The 22,514-nt window shown below is 44.9% G+C and overlaps 1 protein-coding gene across 9 annotated transcripts; it reads right to left on the bottom strand.

The window, feature by feature from the left end:
- Positions 1-197: 197 nt before the first annotated feature.
- On the bottom strand, positions 198-20,658 carry TMPRSS2 (transmembrane serine protease 2). 9 transcript variants are annotated; one of them, XM_039729517.1, is made up of 14 exons: positions 19,522-19,632; positions 18,458-18,661; positions 13,248-13,404; positions 11,977-12,047; positions 10,960-11,161; positions 10,546-10,629; positions 9,256-9,375; positions 7,773-7,902; positions 7,242-7,352; positions 3,470-3,645; positions 2,191-2,286; positions 1,447-1,589; positions 541-693; positions 198-353 (listed from the first exon to the last, which is right to left on the bottom strand). In XM_039729517.1, the coding sequence occupies exons 4-14, from the start codon at positions 11,989-11,991 to the stop codon at positions 342-344; spliced, it is 1,242 nt and encodes a 413-aa protein (XP_039585451.1). In that variant the 5' UTR covers positions 11,992-12,047; positions 13,248-13,404; positions 18,458-18,661; positions 19,522-19,632; the 3' UTR covers positions 198-341. The 9 variants fall into 9 exon arrangements, with proteins under 9 accessions (XP_039585451.1, XP_039585454.1, XP_039585455.1 ...); XM_039729520.1 differs by lacking the exons at positions 18,458-18,661; positions 19,522-19,632 and adding an exon at positions 20,520-20,658; XM_039729521.1 differs by lacking the exons at positions 18,458-18,661; positions 19,522-19,632 and adding an exon at positions 20,391-20,446.
- Between the last annotated feature and the right edge of the window lie 1,856 nt (positions 20,659-22,514).

The raw sequence follows: 22,514 nt of genomic DNA, 5'->3' as shown, positions 1-22,514 counted from the left end.
ACGAAAATCTGAAATCAAATTGTGATTGAAATTGTCATTATAAACCTGATCATCAAGTGAAAGTTACTCAACAAAAGAGAGACATTTCAGCAAGCAGTTGACAGAATGGCTCTGCCAGGCACCACAAGGAGAAGAAAGGTGCTCATTGTGATAATCCTTCACTGATTAAGATCTGTCACTGTAGCCAGCACAGAACCAAGTGTGCAATCCTTCATGTTGCTTTTAAAAAGAAAAATCAAAGAGGAAAAATAAAATCAACCACAAAGCGAATAAATATCCCAGGCCCCCATGGCTTCATTCATTCTTGTCCTCAGGAACATCGATTAGCAGTGAGAGTGTTGTCATCTGTTTGCCTGTTCAAAAGACAAAACAAAGCAGAAAACAAAGGTTCAGGTTCTGCCTTAATCACTTGGATGCTTCCCAACAAAACAGCTTAGTTACCATGCAAGTCACATTTTTTTATTAACTTTTTTTTTTAAGTAAAACCACATTTCAGGATGTGGGGCCTTAAAATTTAAGGAAAAATTCCGAATATTTTACCTGCATATTTTTATAAATCCAGTCTGTAAACACAGTCATGTTTCCATACACTCCAGGCTTGTTGGGAGTGGCACAGCCAGTGCCCCAGCTGGTGTCTCCAACCAGCCACCACACAGAGTGGTGGTAAGTCACCAGAGGACCTCCACTGTCACCCTGCAGGGGACACAAGCACCTTGTTAGTGACACAGCCACCAGGAAAAGCACGACCCATTTCCTCCAGGAACACAGCTTTAGTTTCAATATAAACTGACCTGCCATTTAGGGAGTCACTAAGACAAGATATGGTGGCAATTTTGGTGTTAAATGATGTCTGCTTCCAATAGGGATGAAAATAATTTGCCCAGAGCCCTCTAAATAAGATTGGCATTATTGGCTTTATTGTTCAGAAGCACAACACCGTGATTAATAATATAATAATGATAATAATGCAGTGGTTATGAGGAGCATTTGATCACTTCCAAGTACCAGGTAACAAACCATCCTTGAAGCATTAAAAAGGAGCCTCACCCTCCTTGGGAATTTAGTGAGAACTCAGCACTGGCAGCCATTCAGGTGATGAAACAAAAGCTCTTCTCTTTAAAGGGATGCACCAGCAAAGGAACCAGAAGGCCAACCACATGAAATGCAAATTTTTAATTTTTTGGGGGCATAGGATTTATTGTGAAAGGAAAGGAAAGGAAAGGAAAGGAAAGGAAAGGAAAGGAAAGGAAAGGAAAGGAAAGGAAAGGAAAGGAAAGGAAAGGAAAGGAAAGGAAAGGAAAGGAAAGGAAAGGAAAGGAAAGGAAAGGAAAGGAAAGGAAAGGAAAGGAAAGGAAAGGAGAAAGAAAACCTACTAGCATGGCCACAAAAATAAACAGATAATTTCATCTTTTATACAATTATTAGCTATTAATGAGGAATAATTACCTGACAGGAATCAATCCCCCCTTCTAGGTCTCCAGCACAGATCATTGTAGGCAGAATCATGCCATTGTAGATATAAACAGCATTACACCTCGAACGTTCTATTAGGGGCACCGCAACGAAATTCAAGTTATTTGATGTTTTACCTAGAATTGGGATATGCACAAACGTGCAAGGACAAAACCAGAATCAGCATCACATCACTTTGCTGTTACAAAAAATCCCAACAGCCAAGATGAAATAAACTTCCTAGAAGCAGCAGGATGGAAATTTAAGATGTAAGAAATCTACAAGATGTCCTCCCCAGCACCTTTCTTATACCAAAAAAACTCCTTCCCTCCCTTTCCTCTTTCCAGTCTTGCAAATTTACTTGGATCATTCTCTTTCAGCCTGAGATGGTGGAAAGGAGCAGCTCCTGCCCTTTCCCACATCCCCAGGACACGCCTGGCACGCAGCAACCCTTGCTGCAGGAGAGGTGGCCCTGCCAGCAGGGACACAGAATTGTCTCCTGGGTGGGTGTTTCTGGCCCCCAGAACTGATTTGAGGGTCCCTTTGCAGTCTGCTGAATGCCAAACTTGCTTTGAGACAGAATGCCCTGGGTAAATATTGGGGGCTGTAAAACGGGTGAAAAAATAATGTATAAACTTATCTAATTCAAACTCCCTCATCAGCCCATGCAACAACATTCTTAGGATGAAAAGGACTAGTTTATGTGACAGACCAAAATACTCCAGGAGCACTTTTTACCTCCTTGGTACTCTGCTCCCCACCCTGATATCCAGCACTGCTGGTTAGGCTGGAACATCATTCCTGGATTGGGCAAACAAACTGGCTTCACAGTTTCTGTAAAACACACAGAAAACAGATTTTCAGACAGAACTCCAAGTAAATTTAAATGGCCACCACTTACACACCATGCATTCCCTCTGTACTTTGCATTCCTTGCAGGCAGACAATGCAGGAAGCAGCAGAAAGTTTACCAGCTGAGGGTACCTGATCTTCACCTCAAATCTCCTTCATCTTCCCCTCAAATCTCCTTCATCTTCCCCTCAAATCTCCTTCATCTTCCCCTCAAATCTCCTTCATCTTCCCCTCAAATCTCCCTCATCGTCCCCTCAAAGTGAGGGACAAGCAGTTAATGGTTCTACCTTCATTCATCAGGTTAAACAGAACAATTAACACCAGCTCTCCTGAGCAGCAGAAGTAGAAGAAAAAATTCTGAAAGCTACAGCTCTGCATTTTCTTTGCAAAAATCTGCTGAAAATATCACAAGACAAGCAGGATTCAGTACTGATATAGACAAGAAGTTTGCAACACAAAAAGCTGGGAAACAGACAATTTCCCTGCTCTCAGCAGCAGAAAATCCCTTTCAGATTACTCCTGGTAGCTTTAAACTGATGCACTGAAACACAAAGGGCCTGTACACAAAAAGCACTCCAAGTTTAAATAATGGCTTGTTCTCTATTTTGTACTGGTTCCTTACAAACAACCTACATCTGCTTTTATGAAAGGACCTTCTTGTAATGTTGAGTTCTGAGGGGTTTTTTGATCATCATTTGACCTGAGTTGGGATTTAATCAGCTGCTCCAGCACTGCACCTGTAGCTGTCTGCACATACAGCAGTGGTGTAATAATATATTTTTACCTCAGAATGCTCTATGATGCTAAACTGAAGCACCACAGAGCATTCTGTGGTAAAAATCTATTACTGACATGAGCCCAACCCCCCCTATCCATGTAATAGATTTAAATAAATCCTGCTTAGGAAATCAGAGGCTGTGCCCTCTGTCTCTAGGGTCATTTTGTGCTCTTCAGGTAAAAACATATTACTGACATAAGCCCAACCCCCCAATCCATGTAATAGATTTAAATAAATCCTGCTTAGGAAATCAGAGGCTGTGCCCTCTGTCTCTAGGGTCATTTTGTGCTCTTCCAGTAAGTGTCTACAAGGATTGCTTGATGAAATTCAGAAGTTTTAAAAGGTGTGCCCACTGGATTTTTCCCTCAAGAGGAGCAGAATACCTACCAGTAAAACTCAGTGGTGTCTCCAGCTTCATAAGGGCAACATCATTGTCTTTAGAGTCCGTGTCATAACCTGGGTGGGAAATTATCAACTGCACTTTGTATCCACTTCTGAAGAGCATCTCATCCTGATTCAGAATCCCAGCATAAACCCTCCAGCTGTACGGGTCAGACAGTCGCCTACAGAACAAAGAAAAGGTCTGAAGGTTTTCTTCTGTGGTGACAAGACAGGGATTAGGACCTTCAAAAAACCATCTTCAGGAGTTGTAGTCAAATGTTTGTGTGACCAAAAATGCACATGCATTTAACTACCATTTCTGAAGAACAAGACAAACAAATTGCCAGACATGTAACTGGAGAAAAGCTTGGCTCTAGTTCCAAAAATATATTAAAAGAAAATCTTTGCAGTAGGTTAAGTATCACTGTCCACCCCCTTAATCACTCAGCACAACAAATTAAGTCTGAGACTGCAACACTGAAGCCTTTTGATTTCCATGACTGAGGGATCAGGCAGGTATTTCTGAAGTCTCACATGTCAGTGGTATCAGCAGAAGCCAGAATTTGTAAAAACATGATCTAGTGAAAGAATTTCACTATCTTGAAAACACCAGGGGTTTTTTTTAGGCTGGTTTTGGGTTTTGGTGGATTTTTTTTTTAATGTTAAGCATGCTATTTAAGCAGCCTCTTGGGCTCCAGCACAGTTTACAAAAGCTTAATAGAAAACTTGCCACAAGTGTTAAAACTCCCTCCATGAGAAGTGCCAAGGCAGTTGTGCCTGCAAGTCACCCCACCTCCAAAAAAACCCAGATCAGGCTGAAAACCAGGTTTGTGCCAGCTGCAGCTTGGTTGCCATTCCCAAAGCTTTTGCACACTACAGAGCTCAAACCCAGACAACAAAGGGGGGATAAGATCTCCAGGTAGAAATCAACACTTGCATTCCTTTCTCAAGGTTAAGGACAAATATTCTTCCTTGCCTCAGCCTCAAACTGTGATCCAGCCAACCAACCATTAAAAATGTTTTTGCTCTGTGGGTTTTCCCTCCAACAGAAGCAGCCACCTTTTAAACAAATTCTTGCCCTTTCTGATGTACCATAGAACCCTCAACTCTCTTTTATAGGTTAAAAATGTACAAAGCACCAGCTATTTTTCTTCTTGATGACTACATAAAGTGCTCCTTGGATAGATATAAATCTGTATTTAATACTGACTTGGACTTTACTACCCTGTGGCAAAAAGATATGAAGAAATAAATGGCACAGGCATCTTTAAATTGATCATATCTACAGCAGTGTGATATTTGAGAATTTGGGGGGGGGTTTCCCTTTAGGATTGCTCACAGTGTAATTCAACATGTTCAGGGAAACATTGTGCTGGCTGGCATTAAATTTGGTGCCTTGAGTTTACATCTTAAATTGGTTGGGTATCTGTGCTCAATATCACCCATGCCATTTTGTAAATGAGACAAAATATAAAATAAGGCTTCCTGTAGAAAGCAGACAGATGAACTGCAGCCAGCCTCCTCCAGAACCAATCTTCCCTTAGTACTTCAAATTTACAATATAGACAAAACACTGCACTGAGCACCTGCATGCCAGCTGGGGAAGAAATTTGGTTTTAAGGGAGAAAGTGGGGAGAATTGAATAAATTTTTGAATTTCAGCTTGAAGAAAGGCAAACAGGATGAGGTTTAATAAATCCAAGTGCAGAGTCCTGCATTTTGGCCACAATAACCCCCTGCAGTGCTCTGGGCTGGGGACGGTGTGGCTGGAGAGACCCAAGCAGAAAGGGACCTGGGGGTACTGGTGACAGCTGAGTGACCGTGAGCCAGCAGAGTGCCCTGGTGGCCAAGAAGGCCAAGGGCTCCTGGCCTGGATCAGGAATGGAGTGGCAGCAGGAGCAGGGAGGACACTGTCCCTGCACTGGGGTCACACCTGGAGTGCTGTGCCCAGCTCTGGCCCCTCAGCTTGGGAAGGACCTTGGGACACTGAGCACACCCAGAGGGGCAGCGAGGCTGGAGAGGGGCTGGGAACACAAACCCTGAGAGGAGCCCTGAGGGAGCTGGGGGTGCTCCCCTGCAGAAAAGGAGACTCAGGGGTGCCCTCCTCACCCTGCCCAGCTCCTGGAAGGTGCCTGTGCTCAGCTGGGGCTGGGCTCTGGCTGCAGCAGCACTGCCACAGCCAGAGCTCACAGCCTGCACTGCACCCAGGGAATCCAGGCTGCAGAGCAGCAAAGAGTTTTTCCAGCAAGGGGATAAAGCTCTGGAATTGCTGCCCGGGGAGGGGGTGCAGTCCCCATCCCTGGGGGTGTTTAACAAAGCCTGGATGTGGCACTGGGGGCCAGGGCTCAGCTGAGCTGCTGGGGCTGGGCTGGGCTCTATGGGCTGGAAGCCTGGCATGGGGTGCACACACCTTGTCGGGCACACCCCTGTCCTGACACCAAATCCCAAGTCTGCCATTGCCCAGACCCCCGTTAAATGGCAAACCCCAAATGGCATCTGCTGCCCTTGGTTCACCATAAACTCTTCCCACCTTTCAGGAGTCTCTGGTGATTCAGACACCTCTGTGCTGTGCAACAAAGCAGCGAACAGCCAAGAAACTCCTCGGGACAGGAATCACCATCAAGAAGGCACTGCCCACCCAAGTGCTGAACCTTGGAGAGCAAATGTGCCAGAAACATCCCAACACAGCTGCTGGGGGACAGATATGGAGCTCCACCACAAGCCATTTAAAGGAACCAGTGGCAGCAAAGACAAATGCAGCTGGGGATCCACTGTATACCTTATCTCCTCTCCCACCCTCTCCTAAAACTGCATCATTTGGGAACCAGAGTTAAATAATTTGCTCATGCAAAAACAGCAATTAATGCCTCAGGCAGCCAGAGCATTTCAAAGCATGAAGGAGCAGAAGTTTGCAAAAGCCAGTGAGTTACCTATGCAGCGCAGAGAAACCACCTTTCCTGAGGCACAGGAACCACTGCAGGAGAAATAAAAACACCAAACAGCATCTTAGGCACTCAGTGAAGGAAATGGTGAGCAAAGTCCACCCTCCAGCTGCTTTCTAGCCTTTCCAGCTACATGTCCTGCCTTCAGCCTCCTCTTCCTGCAGAGGGTTCCCTCCTTTCTTCACCATCTGCCTCCACCATGCCTTGCATTCACCAAAACTGTCCTGTGGGAGACTGCAGGCATGAGCACAAAAGGTTTGAAAGCCTACTGAGAAGCAAGATGAAGAGAGAAAGTGGAACTGATTTAGGAAGACATTGCAGAAAAACTAAACAAAGGAGCTGCAGGAAGTTTGCAGGCACAGCAGTCTACAGGCTTTGACACTGGACACTTTGGAGCTGTTTAATGATAATAAAAATTATGCATTCCACAGTGAAGATCCATTTTTGCATGCTGTGTGTTCATGTGGCTGAAAAAAAGGCTGTGCCAGCTGCTGTGAATGTGTTGCAGCTTGTAGCTTTTGTGACCACACAAAAACTCCTGCTGATGGTCAGAGAGCCTTAAAAAAACACCTTTGACATGGCAACCTTCTAGACAGCACAGAGGATGAGATGTTTTTTCTTTCAGAAGAGGACAAGGAGGATGGAAAAATGACAGCTGTGTTTTTAGAAAGAGGGAAGAACAGTTGCTGCAATCAGACTAAAAGCAAAGTCTCTTTCCCTCCAACAATCCCCACTAGAAGATGTGCTTGCATTGTGCTGCAGGCAGAAGCTGCACCTCTTCCAGCATCTGGAGAGAGCCTGGATGAAAGGAGAGAGGCTTTTATTAAACAAAGATACCTGCTGTACAGCTTTTTGTACAAGTCAATATTCCCAGCACTTGTGTTCAGCTTCATGTAGCTCTTAAAGCTGACTTCAGGTGCCACCCCACGACTGCAGAAATATGTATCCCTGCAAAACAGAAAGCCCACCATAAAACCATAAAACCCAGCAGTGGTTTCAGTTTTCAAACCAGTGATAACAATGTGCCAAGCCAGAGCTTCTGACATGACAGCACTAGAAATCTTTGTTTTTGTTTACTATATTTATTTTTATTGTTGTGAACCTGGAACCCTGGTGGTGCAGCCCAGCCAGAGTCTCAGATTCCTCAAACATCTGTCAAGTTCCACTTCAGTCACTGGGTTAAAATAATATTTTTATCTGATATGCATGCACCTCATGTAACAGGGCGAAATTAAGAGATGCCTTTGCCAGCACATTTTCACAGCTAAGTCATTAAAAATGGCACAATTAAATGACACATTAAAAATGGCAAGAGGGAAATCTCAACCTTTCTTTTTCTGAGCAGAGGCTGACAGAGGTTGCACTTACACGCTGTAGCCCATGTCTTTGCAGGCAACCTTCCCATAATCATCATTCCAGTCATCGTGGCAAACAGGATACCAGGATTTGCTGACAGGTGAGTAAACTTCCAGAATAAAATTTGGTCCAAAAAGTCTAACTGCCAGAAAAGGAAGAAAGGGAAAAAGGAAAAAAAAAAAAAGGAAACTAAGAACACCACATGCTATTATTACTGCTCTTACAAGCTTTGTGCTTGGAAGTAGTTACCTATAATATCCATTTCATGTATGAATGATGTTAATTTAATGCTCCCTTCTCAAATTCTGAGTAAATAGCCAGTAGACAGAAATATGGCAATGACTTATTTCTTTTCATGTAAGGCAATTTATAAGAACCACCAGTTTTAAAATGCAGATGCACAAAATAGGTTCAAAAGGGTTCATCCTTTTGAACAAAAGCATTCATCCTTTCATTTCAGCTTTTATGCTAAAATTTCTGTTATATTCTACTACTGAGGAAGATTGCAATAATGAAAATTTCCTGATCCTTTCTTTATGCAACCATATCTTTCTTAATATAGTATATGTATAAATAAAATGATCTATTGAAAAATATATCATATTATCTTATTAATATCTCTTATTATTAATATATTATATTATCTCTTAATACACCAAATTTCTTCAGAGAAGTGCTCTGTAAAGCACGAATGTAACCAGGAGCAATTAGCTCTGACATTCCACGTCCCATTATGTATTTGCTTGCACAAGAATTTAATAAAAAATAGTTCAAGCAAAAGAACAGATTGAAACAGGCTTCTCCAAGATGCCATTATTCAACCAAATGGAGTGGAACAGCTGCCAGCAAATGCTAACCCTGCATGAGAATGTGCTGAATAAAAGTTTGTAGAGGGAATTTAAAGCACAGCTGGAGTTTCCAGTGTGGCACTGGCACAATACAAGATGCCAAACCTCTGGAATGGATAAATCAATGTTTCCACCTTCTACCTTCAGCTCTAAAGCTTCCCTTGGCATCTTTTCAGTTCAAAGCAATAATTAGGCCAGGCTTTCTTACACAAATGAGTGATGAAGTAGTTGAAGAACTAGGGGGAGAACAAGGAATACAAAATACACGGATAAACACAAGCCTGACTGAATGCCACCAGGTTTGTTGTCACCTGAAGCTTACTGAGAAGTCACCACTGACTACTTCCATCCAGAGACAATTCTAGATCCAGTTCTGCACAAACACCACTCAAATTAAAAGGTGAGATTTAAAAAACTGACTAAAAGTCAAGGCAGCTCAAACCCCTGAGCATTTTATTTCAGCTTTTCTATCAGGCTGGAAACAAACCGAATATCTATACATAACACACATCCTAAACCATTTTAAAGACGGACTTTAGGCTAAAACAGCCTTGTTGCAGCCTAGGCAAGCTCTGTGCAGGGCAGTCTGCTCCCAGGCTCCTGCAGTTGATGCAGTGTCCCCCCAGCCCTTGGCTGCTGTCACTCACCACAGCGGGTCTCGTCCTCCCCGTTGGGGCAGTCGCTCACTCCGTCACACCACTGCGAGGGGGGCATGCACATCCCTGAGGATCCACACTCGATCAGGGAGCTGAGACAGTGATTCTCTACTGCAGGGAGACAGAAGCACAGCCACGAGGCTGCACATCAGCCCAGCTCTCAAAGAGTTTCCCACTTTGATGGAGCAAAACGCTGGAAGCGGCTCTTAGACGCGGAGGTGGGAGGGACCCAGCCTGCCACAGCAGAGATGGATTGCTCTGTCCTTTGCACAGATCAAGTCTCTGATGCTGCTGATTGGGTTTTGGCCACTGGCCTCCCCTGAATAATCAGGCACCATTAAGTTGTCAGAAAGGAGTCAGCTTTTCAAAGCGTCAGCACATGGAAAAGGAGGAAGAGAGCGAGGGCCTCAATTATGTACTTTTGCTCTCATTTAAAACAAGATTACACTCACCCTCCTTAAATCAAAATGAGTCCAAACAAAATGCCCCTAAGAACACAAAGTGCCATCCTAATAGTTCTACATGAACGTTCTTAAAATGACAGAATAGTTAGGAAGGGGTCTTTAAATGTCATTTTAGCCCAACCCCAATGCAACGAGCAGGGACACCTTCCACTAGATCTCTCCTTCTCTTCTCCTGAGCAGAATGGAAAGGAGAAGCTCCTAAAACCATCAGATTTTTAGTTTCCTGCTTTTTTAGCAAAGCAGCTTTCATTGAAAGGGAAATTAAGACAGCACAAGGCAAACTTCACCTGAGTTGAACAGAATTCATCCAGCCCTGCTTCAGAGCTCAGTCACCCCAGCTGGGGATGATTTCTAAAGCAAACATCCATGGTACAACTTAGAGTGCTGAGACAGGCTGGGCTTATGCAATGTTTACACAGAAGCCCCACAGAAACAAATAAATGGAGGTAGATGACTTCTGCTCCAAGGGAGATCCCATTTTAGCAAAACAAAACGCATCTTGACCATTTACACTCCTGCAGTTAAGGTTTGCACACTTATTGCAATCCCCTCCCTTCACCTGAAATTAAGTGAAGCTCGAATTTGGAAAGTAACAGCAGCATTAAAAAGAAAGAAGAAAAAAAAAGCTCCATCCACAAACAAAACTGAGCCATTAAGAAGCAACATTAGTTCATCTCTTAGGAGAAAAGGAACAAAGACTTTTCTGTCCTTAATTCAGAATAAAGCATAAAATGAGAATGGATATATCTAACTTGAAAAGTTTAATACATCTTTTCTTAAAAAAAAAAAAAAGAAGAAGAAAAATAAAAAAACTTACCAAAATACCAGATGAAGAAAGCAGCAATTGCACAACAAATTACTATTAATATAGATAATATTATTATTATGGTTTTCCTTAAACCTGAAGTGAAAGCAAGGAGGAGAAAAGAAATTAGGTTCAGAAGTAAAGTTATTTCCACCCACCAGTCATTTCCACCCACCAGCACTATCTATTTGACATGAAAATCAGTCATTTTTAGCCAGATTTTCCCTATTCCACCATCCTTCCTCCCAAAGCCCCCAGCTTCCCCAGCAGCCCAGCCAGCCATCCCTTCTTCATGACAGGAAGAAGGGCGTGAAGGAAGCGGCTCCTTCAACACACAACCTGGAAGGGAAGGTCTCTTTCCTTTCTTCTCTTACTTTGACACATCTCAGCTCCAAAACCAGGAGGAAAACCCCCCAAAAAACTTACTGGCTGCACAGGTTCTCCTGGGCGGGGGCGCTGCCGGCCTGGTGGACTGGTGGGTGGCAACCCTTGGGATGTAGCTTGGCACGGAGGGAGGGCTGGTGGAGAAGAGCTGGTGTGGGTAAGGGGGAGCACCTGCTGCCTGCCTGGCAGCGAAGGGGGGCTCTGGCTGGAAGCCCCGGTTCTCGTAGTACGGCGGCGGCGGTCCCTGAGGGGAGGGAGGGGACAGCAGAGGGTGAGAAACAAGGCTGGCAGCAGGACAAAAATCTCACATCCTACTCCAAAATAGGCACCCCGAGCACACAGAGCACTTACTAGGGGCTCCAGTGCACACAGAGAGAGAGGTTCACAGAACATGCCCAAAACCTTGTGGTTTGAATAAGAAAAATGACACAGAGTGGGGCTGGCAATCCCCTGACAAAACCAGTCTCCTGATCTTGCTTTCCATAGCAGCCCAGCCTAAGAAGGATTCTTGAGCCCAGCCCTTGCAAGCTGTTTGCACAAATGCTTGCCCTGGGACGTCTGACAGGGTAGAAATAAACAGCAAGGACAGCGCCAGCACAGAAAGAAATGCTGACAAGGAGCAGCCTTTGTCCAGGCCCAGGATAAATGCTTACTGCCCCATTTCGTGCTGTGACAACACCAGGTACACCTAAGCTATTTCTGACACATGCGGGCCTGCAACAGGAATATTTATCCTGGAAGAGCTTTAAGAACTAGTTATAAGCCATTCTAACCTATCCCACCAAAACAAGCTTAAATAGATCAAAAGCATGTGCTCAAAAACATAAATCTCCCCTAAAAGTATCTGAGCACTTGAAATGTTGGTTAATTCGAGGCTCTTATACCTGCCTCACAGCACCTTTTCCCCTTTTTGCCAAAAAGGAAACACAACAAATAGTCCATGTTTCAAAAGGCTTGTTAAACAAGACATCACTCCATGGATTGTTACGTGTAAAGGAATAAAACCAAATTAAAAGAAAAAAATCAGACAGGAATATTGTGAATGTTTTGTTTACTTACTAGAGTAGAGGTCATTTTTCCTTTGTCAACAGTACAGAAACAATTCAAGTGTTGGGGAGTAAAGTGTGAACCTATACAAACAAACAAAGAAGAAAATCACAACTGGAGGCTTTGTCCAGCTTTCTTGTCAGTTTTCCCTTTGGAAAAGGGCCAGATTTGCAGAGAGGGGGGAAATAAAACAAATAAATAAATTTTAAAAAATTAAAAAAATACCAAACAAACAAACAAAAAACCAACAAGCGGAAGTATTTGAAGAGAGGGTACAAATTAAGGTGCAGCATGAAATCAGATCTCAGCAGCCTCTCAATCCAAGCCTGAGGATTATACAGTGGCAACTATTCATTAGCACGAGGGCAGCACAAACTGAGAAGGTCAAGTCAGTGCTCACTGTCCTGGCAGGACCAGAGTCAGAGAATATCCTGGCAGAGACCCACACGGTGTCAGTGCCATGCTCAGGCCCTCTCTCAACACTTACTCAAGTGTCTCTGAGGTTTATGACACAGAAACCAGCAAAGAACCAGGAAATACAAATTCAACCAATTCATGATACCTGCAGCCCCCACAGGCCACGTTTTTTTTCACTCTTACGTGTTCTAAAGCATTGGTTTCTTGGCTGTGTGTTGTAGTCACTGCACCAAAAACAGGGAGAGAAGCACAGCAGGGGAACTGTGCCACAGCAATACTGAAAGTTTTGCAAACAGGGTAAAAGAGAGGGTCTGCACTGAATGTTTCCAGCATCCAGCAGTTTATTTAAAGTTAAACGTTAACGTTGAGCAAAACCACTGATTGCCACAGACACTAGAAATACAAAAATGTTTGCTGGTGCAGATCTAAAACAGGCAGCTCTACAGCTCCACAAGCAATCATTCTAATAAATGCTGCTGTCTACTGAGTCCTCTCATGTTGCTCTACAAGAAAAAAAAAAGCCTAGAAAGTGCCTCAGTCCTGCACTGAGAAATACTTTTCTCTACCTTGCAGAGCAAACCCCTGCACACTGCAGCTGTGTAAAGACACAACATAATTCATCCCAAAGTAATGGGTTGTTTTTCAGAACCTCTGTCAAGGCATCATCTCACCCAAAACTGAACTGCAGATGTCACTGAAGCAGATTTCAACAGCTGCTCAGCCCCTCAAGCGTGCCAATTCTTTGTGACACTTCAGGAAGGCCGATGCTGGTATTTGCTTATCAGTGCTAGCAAACATGTAAATAATGCAGCACTGCACTTATTTGTGTGGCAGGCAGGTGAGAAATGAGCCTTACTCATACTTACTGAAAGTCCATCAGACTGGTGACTAAGGCTCCAGGACTTCTGCTTTGCTTTATGTCCCATCCATCCTTGCCCAGCTCTTCACAGCAGCAGGGAAGTGCAGCTCTGCCCAGACTTAGGGACAAATAAATCACAGGAGGGTATTTCTGTTCCTTGTTCTCTAAAAGGGAGAAGGAAGAAAAAGCTTAGGAAGTTTAGTGATAGCAGAGAGAAGTGGTGATTCTGAGGGAAGCCAACAGGTACTGCGACCAAAAAAAAAATCCCAGATTTTTTCACATTACCATTTGAAAGGCTCTGCAAATTAACAGAGAAGAGTGTTCTTCACTCTTTTTTGGGAGTTTCTGGGAGTGGTTTCGGGTTTGGTTTTTTTTGTTGTTGTTTTTGGTTTTGTTTTTTTGTTTGGGGTTTTTTTTGTTGGTTTTTTTGGGGTTTTTTTTGTTGGTTTTTTTGGGGTTTTTTTTGTTGGTTTTTTTGGGGTTTTTTTTGTTGGTTTTTTTGGGGTTTTTTTTGTTGGTTTTTTTGGGGTTTTTTTTGTTTGGTTTGGTTTGGGTTTTTTTATGACCTCAGGAAAAAATGTCTCTCTTGCTTAGCTGGTTTTCCACCATCATTCCCAATTTAGTGCTTGTTAATCTTTTTCCTATCCAGCTTCTGATTAATTACACTTTCCCTGTTATAAAATACAGGAACTCACGGGTAAATAGAGACTTCCATGGTATTACATGTACACATTTGCCAGTGTTTTAAAACTGCAGGAAACCAAAATCACTGAACTCCTGTCACCTCTGCAAATGTTCCAGGCAAAAATCAATCTGTAGCATCCAATAATGACATAATCTGGTTTTCCTAAGCTCACATCACTCCCACACTTCAAAATGTTTTACAAACACATCAAGGGAACTGTGACAACTTCTCAGATAAGGAAGCTGGGTCATGGAGAAGCAAAGTGACCAGTCAAACACTCCCCAACAACTAGAGAGCTAGAAGGGACTGGTCTGCCCTATCTCAGTCCAATTCTTTGGCCTCTAACTCACCTCACCCATCAGACAAATTTAAATAGACCATTTTAAAGTGGCATAAACCCACTCTGATGGTGCAGAGAGCTCAGTGGGAATGCACAACTGTCCCTCCCTCTCACTGCCCTCATTCCTCCTGAGGTCTGCTGAGCTGTGGTAACACTTTACTGGGGGCAACTGGAAAAACAAACTTCAGGAGTCTTCTAAAGGGAGCTGGAGGTCCCAGGCAAGGGAGCTGGGATGGAGTTCCCCACCAGAGCAGGATCCAAGGGACCACAGGGTACACCAGAGGCTTGAGGGTTGGCTCCACACCTTCCAGCGCTGGAAAAAGTGCACCCAAATAATGAAAGGGACCCATCAGTCCTGCCCCTAAATTTCAAAAACTCCATTATGGATGGAGCAGAACCAGCATTTAGACCTCCAGCAACACAGAAGGTCCAAAACTTTCATAACTTTCATAACTCAAAGGACTTTCATAACTCAAAGTACAAGAAAAAAGCCCATTTCTAATGAGAGAAGAGACAAAGACTAAAAAGCCACCACTGACAACACAGTTCACTGACAAATAAAACAAAATGTGTTGCCTCACAGCTGGCAGCTGCTATTTGAAGTATCCAGCTTCTTACATATACCTGAGGAGTATTAATCTTAATGTTATGTTATCTTAATCATGGGTCATTAAGATTAAAGAAATGCATCACTATTTCCAGTAAATTTGTCAAAAATGAAACCAAAAAAGGAACACAGCCAAACAATATAAAAAAATAAAAATATTAGATTAATACAAAATAAATTCAATCCAATAGCTTTTTGGATTTTTTAATATGTTTTTATACAGATTTCTGCAAATCAGGTCTTTAAGTAAAAGTTGCAGCACAGTTGGTCAGTACTTCATTTGACAACATCCTATTTAATCAAAAATGGACTGTCCAGACTCTCTGCCCTCCAGATGCTGGTCCTCCTCCCTACCACAGTGACAGTCCCTCTGTGCCCTGGAGAGCTGTGCTGCTCAGCTGCACATGGCCCTCACCACCACGTGCTCCTAAACCCCTCCCTGAATTCTGGTGAATTTGGGGCAAAAATGAGCCCCTGATTTTGCCTCATTACAGCAGCATCAGCTCACGGCCCCCTCACACCTCCTGTGCCCTTTGCTGGCCAGGAACCAACATCCCAAAAAGGCAACAGACAGAAAGAAAGGCAAAGAAACCCTGAAGGTCTAAGCAGGATTTTGTAATGACACCAGACCTGCTGCCTTTGCCTGGCCCTCCATGCAAGAAATAACAGGACTTCCTCAGCACACACCAAGTCATAACTGTTCATTGGTTTCCAAAGCTTTTACACAGAGATCCCTATAGGCTGTTTCCATGCCCAGGTCAATAGGATGGAATAATTACCTCCAGATATCCTAATTCAACACTGTGAATTCAACTGGCCAAAGAAGGCAGAGTTACACTGGCAACAGCTTGCTTCCTGCATTTACATATTGCTCCAATAGGTGTTTCGTGCTATTTCCTGAAACTGAAACAACATCAGCTGTTTGCTGAGCCCTGTGATGGCTATCAACAACTGAGAAAGAAACCCCAGAACAAAAAAAACAAAAAACAAAAAACAACAAACTAGTTTAGGAGGGATAGACCTACATAAAAGCAAGCACATGTAAACAGAGATGTAAGACGACAGAAGAGTCAAAGCCCAAATGAACCAAGTCGAGTTCATCTTCTAAAAGGAGGAAGCATAAAAGCATCCAAACATTCTACATGAACCTAACACACTGCAACCCAGCCAAAAAATTCCCTGTACCAAGCAAACCAACCGAACTCACTGAGATAGCAAAGGAGTCATTTCAGTGCAAAGCTCAACCTCAAAGAAGGGCAAGCCAACATATTGTGGCATTGATGATACTGGAAAGGAAATATTATTTCTTTTTTTTTTTTTTTCATTTCTGGCTGCTTTATGACCACCTAGAAGTTTCAGCAACATAACAGTGAACACAATGACCACCTAAAAGTTTCAGCAACATAACAGTGAACACAATAACTCCATGATATGATGGTCTGGAGGGAAGGCTAGTGGGGAAATATAATTTTTTAAAAAGAGGGAAAACAAGCAAAGAGGTGATTCCAGATAATTTTCATTATCTCTTCACAGAGCAATTTCACAGGACAGCTCCTGCCTTGTCACCTGGACAAGAGGAAAGAAACGTGGTGAAGATTGCTGTTTAAGAATCAGTACTAAAAATTATGATGACTTGGAAATGAAGTATAGTAAAGTTAAAAAATATCCAGTTATGAATGAAGAAGGAAAGAAGCCAAATAAGATTTTTCATCCCATTTGATTAATGAGATTTCCTTGACACTTCTTCAGGAAGTGGCACTGAGTATTTTTATATGTGATGATTTTTAAAAAGTGATTTTAATTTACTCAATTTATCCTCTGGCAGGGATCAAAGATGAATTGACTGAATGTCTCAAAGTCATCAAAATCAGGGTCCTGGCCTTTCAACAAACCTTCTCAACAGAGGTGAGCTCTACTCGGCGTGCCTGTGCAGTAACATCACCAGTATTTCAGAGAACTCCGTGAGACTATGCAAATATTTACCTGAAAAGCTGCCACAAATAAAACCTCGTCCTTCTCACAGCTCCTAAGAAATAGTTTCGAAGCTATTCTGGATTAGCTCCTAAAAAGCCATTATAATGTACAACTACTTATCAAGAGGTGTTAAAAAACAGTGCCTCCTGATAAGCACAATCAGCAGTGGCTCACTGAAGTCCACAGCAATATTCCCCAGGCCAGGAAACCAAGATTAAATCTACTTCCATGTGCAAAAAAAAAAAGGAGGGATTGAAAATCTCTGAGGGTAGCAGTCATATTTTTAAAAGTTACAGGATGCCATACTCATACTACAAATTATTGTCTTATTATTATTATTATTATCTGTCTGAAAACAGATATTGACTTCAAACTCGGCCTTGGTCACAGGTACATCATGCTTTGTTAGGAACAGTGGGGTGAGGAAGGAGGCTGAAATGCTCTTTCCTTTTTTCTCATTTCACCGAGAGGGTGGTGGGTGGCACAAGACCCTGTGAAAGCAGCCATTTCTGAATGAGAAAGGACCAAGAGCCCAGGAAAACCAGAGGCTCTGGCACGGCAGGAGATGGACCCGTTGTTCAGGCAGCAGCTGCAAACCACAGCAGCCACAACCAGATCACAGGAGGAGCTGCAGGATGCAGCAAGAGCCAGCTTGGCCTTTGCATTCTTATTTCCCCTACACTACAGCCCATGTTCTGCCCTTGCCCTTCTTCCAAGGTGTAAGTAAATAACTTTCTGGTAGAAGCATGTTTGCTAATCATCTTCATATTTGATTATTACCCTCTGGCTAAATTCAAGTGTCTGTCTACGTCACTGGAAGTCGCTGGCAAGGAAATAAACCTCTCAGGAACACTTGTTCACCATATCTGAGCTGCAAATAATGTGATGTGAATAAGGTAGCACTAGGTACCCACACTGCAGGAAGATAAAACCCAGCAATGTTAACAGACCAGATTTATTCAGATACCTGTCCAGGTCAGTGATTCTTAACCTTTAACCTACAGGTCCTGAGGAGCTGCAAACCACTTCTGAGAGGTCTATGGCAGATAAGAGTGAAAAGCAAATCTTGCTGGCAGGAGGTTTGAATTCGCTCCATGGGGAGGCTCGTGTTGCCAGAAATGGGTTTCAGGATGCACACACGAAAGCCTGGGGGAAGAGCTGCTGCAGGGCACGGGCACCACTGAGCCACTGGAGCTACTCAGTGTGGACCAGCCCTGGACTGGCACAGGAGGAAAAGCCCACCTCTTCAGGACTGGCAACTCCAAGACAAATATTTTGACCAGCATCCCACAATAATGTGTTGCTTTGTTTTCCCATCAACATCCAGGAACATAGTTCCAACTTATTACCAAGTTCAGGCTAGGCTACTGTGATAGATTTGCTCTAAGTTGACTGTCCTATGAGCCAGAATAAATTTTAACAGTTTAAGAATGAAAGGAAGAAGGACAAAAAAGCACATGAAGTCCTACTTCAACACCAACATTTATCTTAGCCCACCTGTCTTTTGTCTCTACATCTACACCTGCAGGTAAAAGCCACAACTTGCCATTTTCCCAGGTCACTGATCTGTGCCACACACAACATCCACCTCTTTCCCCACCTAGTATTTACCTAGATGATGCAAATAATCCAAGCTGCTTCCTTGGGCTCATTCAAAATCACTGGAGACGTTAGTGTCACTTAACTCAGGACAAACAGGGCCGCTCAGGACAAAGGCTCAGCGTGACAATGCTCCCTTAAATTCACAGACACCCAGCCACCCAGGAAGCTGAGGCTGAGTTTCGAGGTCCAGGTAAGCAATGAACACAAAGCCACCTGCAAGGAGGTGTGGACTGGATTCACCTCAGCGTGCAAAGCTTTGGCACAGAAGTTTCAACAACACGGCTCTTCTAAAAGTTACTTTTCTAAATCACTTGAGCAGCTGTGCCAGCTTTGACCCGAAATTAGCGCTTTTGCTAAAACCCAGAGCATCAACACGCACTGAAGAGGCCCCAGAGCTAAACATTGTTCTGGTTTACTCTCTCTGTGACCTTGAGGAAGCTGCCCTGGTGAAGAAGGGTAAAAGATTGGGCAAGAGATGGACAAGCTCCACCAGGAAGGGTGCGGGGTGGGCCGGCTCCGGCCGAGCCTTCCCCGCTGCGCCCATCCAGCTCATCCCGGCTCTCCCGTCCACAGCCTCCGTGTGCCTTTGACTCCCGGCTATCCCTATCCACCTCCTCCCCGCTCCTTTGGCTCCCGGCTATCCCTATCCACCTCCTCCCTGCTCCTTTGGTCCTCGGACGGACCCACAGCGCCCATCCAGCTTATCCCGGCTATCCCGTCCACATCCTCCGTGTGCCTTTGGCTCCGGCTATCCCCATCCACATCCTCCGTGTGCCTTTAGCTCCGGCTATCCCGGCTCTCCCATCCACCTCCTCCCCGCTCCTTTGGCTCCCGGCTATCCCCATCCACCTCCTCCTTGCGCCTTTGGCTCCCTGCTCCTTTGGCTTCCCGCTATCCCGGCTATCCCGTCCACCCCCTCCCTGCTCCTTTCATTCCGGCTATCCCAGCTATCCTCATCCACCTCCTCCCTGCTCCTTCTGCTCCCGGCTATCCCGGCTCTCCCATCCACCTCCTCCGTGCACCTTTGGTCCCGGTTTCCCTTACACCCGGCCCGCGGGACAGCGCGACTTTACCGCTCTGCATCTCCCGCTGGAGACCCCGGGGGAAGCAGGGGGGACCGGGGAGAGCCGCCCCTCTGTTTTCCCTCCTCCGGCGCCTCCTACCCGCGGGACAGGAGCTCCCAGACACCGCCGCCGTCCCTCCTCATCCCCCCCAAGAGCACAGCCGAACTTTCTTCCTTAAAACCCAAAAATCCAGCGAGGCGCGGCTCGCAGCGGCGATTCCCTCCCGGGCTGCGGGGGGAAGCAGCAGCAGCAGCGCTTACCTGGGGCTGCGGGAGCGGCTCGGGAGGGGATGGAAGGCGGCGGAGGGAGCCGGGAGCGGGCGGTGCGGCCGGGGAGGAGCCAGGCTGCGGGGCAGGGGCAGGTGCCCGCAGGTGGATGCGCCGCCCGGCCCTTCCTCCGCGGCGGGCGGGACCCGCCTCGGGCCAGCGCTGCCCGCAGGGACTCGGGCTTCCCTTCCCTTCCCTTCCCTTCCCTTCCCTTCCCTTCCCTTCCCTTTTCTTTTCCCTCTCCTCTCCCCATACCCCAGCCTTCCTCCTCCTCCTCCTCCCGCCGGTGTTTGCGGAGGGGAAGGGGAGGCGGAGGCTGCGCCCCCTCCCCCGGGTCAGACCCCCGGCTTTGGCTCCAGCCCAGCCTGCGGGGGCTGTGCCCTGTTTTTTTGGGCTCGCCCGCGGGTCCCTGCTGGCCGCCGTTTCAGGGTGTTGCAGGCAAACAAGGAGTCGCGGCCCTTCCCTGAACAGGGCAGGTCAGAACCTGATAAAGGTTGCTCGTAAAACACCGGCCGGGAAAACGACTTCCGTTTTTCCTTGGACTTTTTTAGGGTCATTTAATAACGGGGCGCTCTGGGAAATTACTGCCACCTCAATGGTCGCGTTACTCACAGCGCTCTGGTGGCTTGTGGTGCCACCTGTGAGGCAGACCTGCAGCGAGGGAGGGTTTTTCTCTGCCAAAGCTGAGCTCCACAGCAGAAAGAATGTTTTAAACAAAAAAAAAAAAAAATTTCCACTCACGTCCCCAAACTTCAGAGTAGTGCTGGAAAAGTAAGTTCTCAAGTGAAGAAATTCCACTCGCTGTTAATAGCAGCTCCGATTTAGCTGCAGTATTGCTGCATGCTATGCTTAACATCTCTGTAGGGGGACCGCAGATAAGGCAAAGTACACAAGTTTGGCATGCAAGTGTCTGGGCTTTGTTTATATTTCCAAATGCATATCAAGGAATTCTATCAAGCGCACCAAGATCGTGCCTTCAGTATTTTTCCAGAGAGAACTATGAATCTGCAGACCCTAGGTACAAAAACATGAGGAGTATTACCTAAAACATCTTTCAACTTCAGCTCAGTTTTTTAAGTTGCACCATTTTGGGGGCTACTTCTGCTCCTGAGCTCCCAAAAGGAATCAGTGAGATTCAGTCATTTTCCAGTATGGATTCAGTTGCAGCAATTCCTTCTCAAATTTCACCTGAAGCAAAAGGTAAAATCATCCCAGACAAACCAAAGCACTGCAGTGTCACCTTCTGTGGTTCTCTAACATGCCCACCAGTGTGGCATGTCCTTGTCTTTCATTTACAGCAAGACCTTAGAGATGTTTTAGGTTTGAAGTAGGGTGCCTGATCATAAGATTTCCCTGTTAAGTTTCCTTACCAAAATGGAGGGGAAATAGCCCTGCAAATTGTTACTTGGCATCATGAAAAAAAAAATCCCTCAAGATTTGTTCAGTTCTACTAGAAAAGCTGAACACTTATTTTCTTTGGAAATTCATATATTTTTTTCTTTGGGAGTCGTTTGTACTCTCAAGACATCACCTAATAACTTACAACTCAAAACTGCCTTTCTTTTGAGTTTAGGATATCCTGGAGCTCGGTTTGGATTTGTCCAAATGTCTTGCACGATGGCTACAGATAAGGAGAGAGATTTGAAAAATATGCCCTGGTTCCTGTCTGTCTGTATGAAGCCACTTTGTAGGTATGACATCAATTCAGGCGTCACAAGAAGAACTGGGCAGGAGGTAAAAAATACTCTGCGCTGCTCTGCCAGGGGAGTTTAAACCCTTTAGGAGGCTAGGGAACAACAGCAGAGCAGCTCGGCTCAAATGAATGGAGCTCTGCTTAGTTACAGCCTTGAAGGTCTGGGCGCTCGCCAGCAGCTCGTTGATTATCCCTGTTAACACCTTTTCTTCTCCGAGAGGGCTGAGCTGGTCAGCGCTCAGGCATTCCCACCCTCTTTCCCCCAGTTATTCCCTCTCTCCTGGCTGGTATCTGGCTCACTAAAGGGCCTTGCAGGGCTCTAGAGCAGTAAAAGCTTTTTCTTTTTTCTTTTCTTTTCTTTTCTTAATTTTCTTTAAATTTCTTTTCTTTAATTTTCTTTTCTTTTCTTAATTTTCTTTAAATTTCTTTTCTTTAATTTTCTTTTCTTTCTTCTTTATTTTTTTTTTTCCCCACCCCAGCCTGGGTTAATATTCCCCGAGGTTAACTCAGCTCGCTGACAAAGGTCAGAGGAACAGGAGAGCCTGGCAGCGCTGGAGAGGGGGTCACAGCCTCCCCTTGGCACCAGAAGCTGCCTGGTCTGTCCAGCTTGTCCTCCCCTGAGCTCCTGTCCCTGTTACCCCAGCCGAAATTGCTCCCTGCTGGTGTAATTGTGTTTTAAATCGAGCGGAGCATTCGTTTATTCATGGATTATAGCCAAGCTCTAAAGGACAGAGCAGGGCAGGGTTTGGTTTTTCCGAGTGGCTGCGTGGTTTGGGAAGAGCAGGCAGTGTCTGCTGAGAGGGATGAGCTCTTGCTGGGCAGCCCAGAGGTTACTGCTGAGAATTCAGGGTGTGGAGACCTTCAGCATGACCCAGCAATTGCTCCAAACACATTTATCGCGCTTAAATATGAGTAAGCTCAATGGTATTGATCATAAAAGTTATTAATAAGTTAAATGTTTAGCAAATTACTTCCCCCTCTGTATTTCTGCAGCAGAACAACGTTTGGACGTGTTCTTTGGTTCTTCACAGGAATGTAAGATA

This window comes from Passer montanus, unplaced genomic scaffold (assembly GCF_014805655.1).
Source record: "Passer montanus isolate IOZ18808 unplaced genomic scaffold, ASM1480565v1 scaffold69, whole genome shotgun sequence".
Classification (NCBI taxonomy): domain Eukaryota; kingdom Metazoa; phylum Chordata; class Aves; order Passeriformes; family Passeridae; genus Passer; species Passer montanus.
Note: the sequence above shows the minus strand (reverse complement) of the source record. Positions and strands in the feature narration are given on the sequence as shown.

Coding starts and splice junctions, on each gene's coding strand:
- TMPRSS2 (XM_039729520.1), bottom strand. Junction 7,353..7,772: donor AAAGACATGGGCTACAGCGT/GTAAGTGCAACC, acceptor TCTGTTTTGCAG/GGATACATATTTCTGCAGTC. Junction 694..1,446: donor GGGGGATTGATTCCTGTCAG/GTAATTATTCCT, acceptor TGTCCCCTGCAG/GGTGACAGTGGAGGTCCTCT.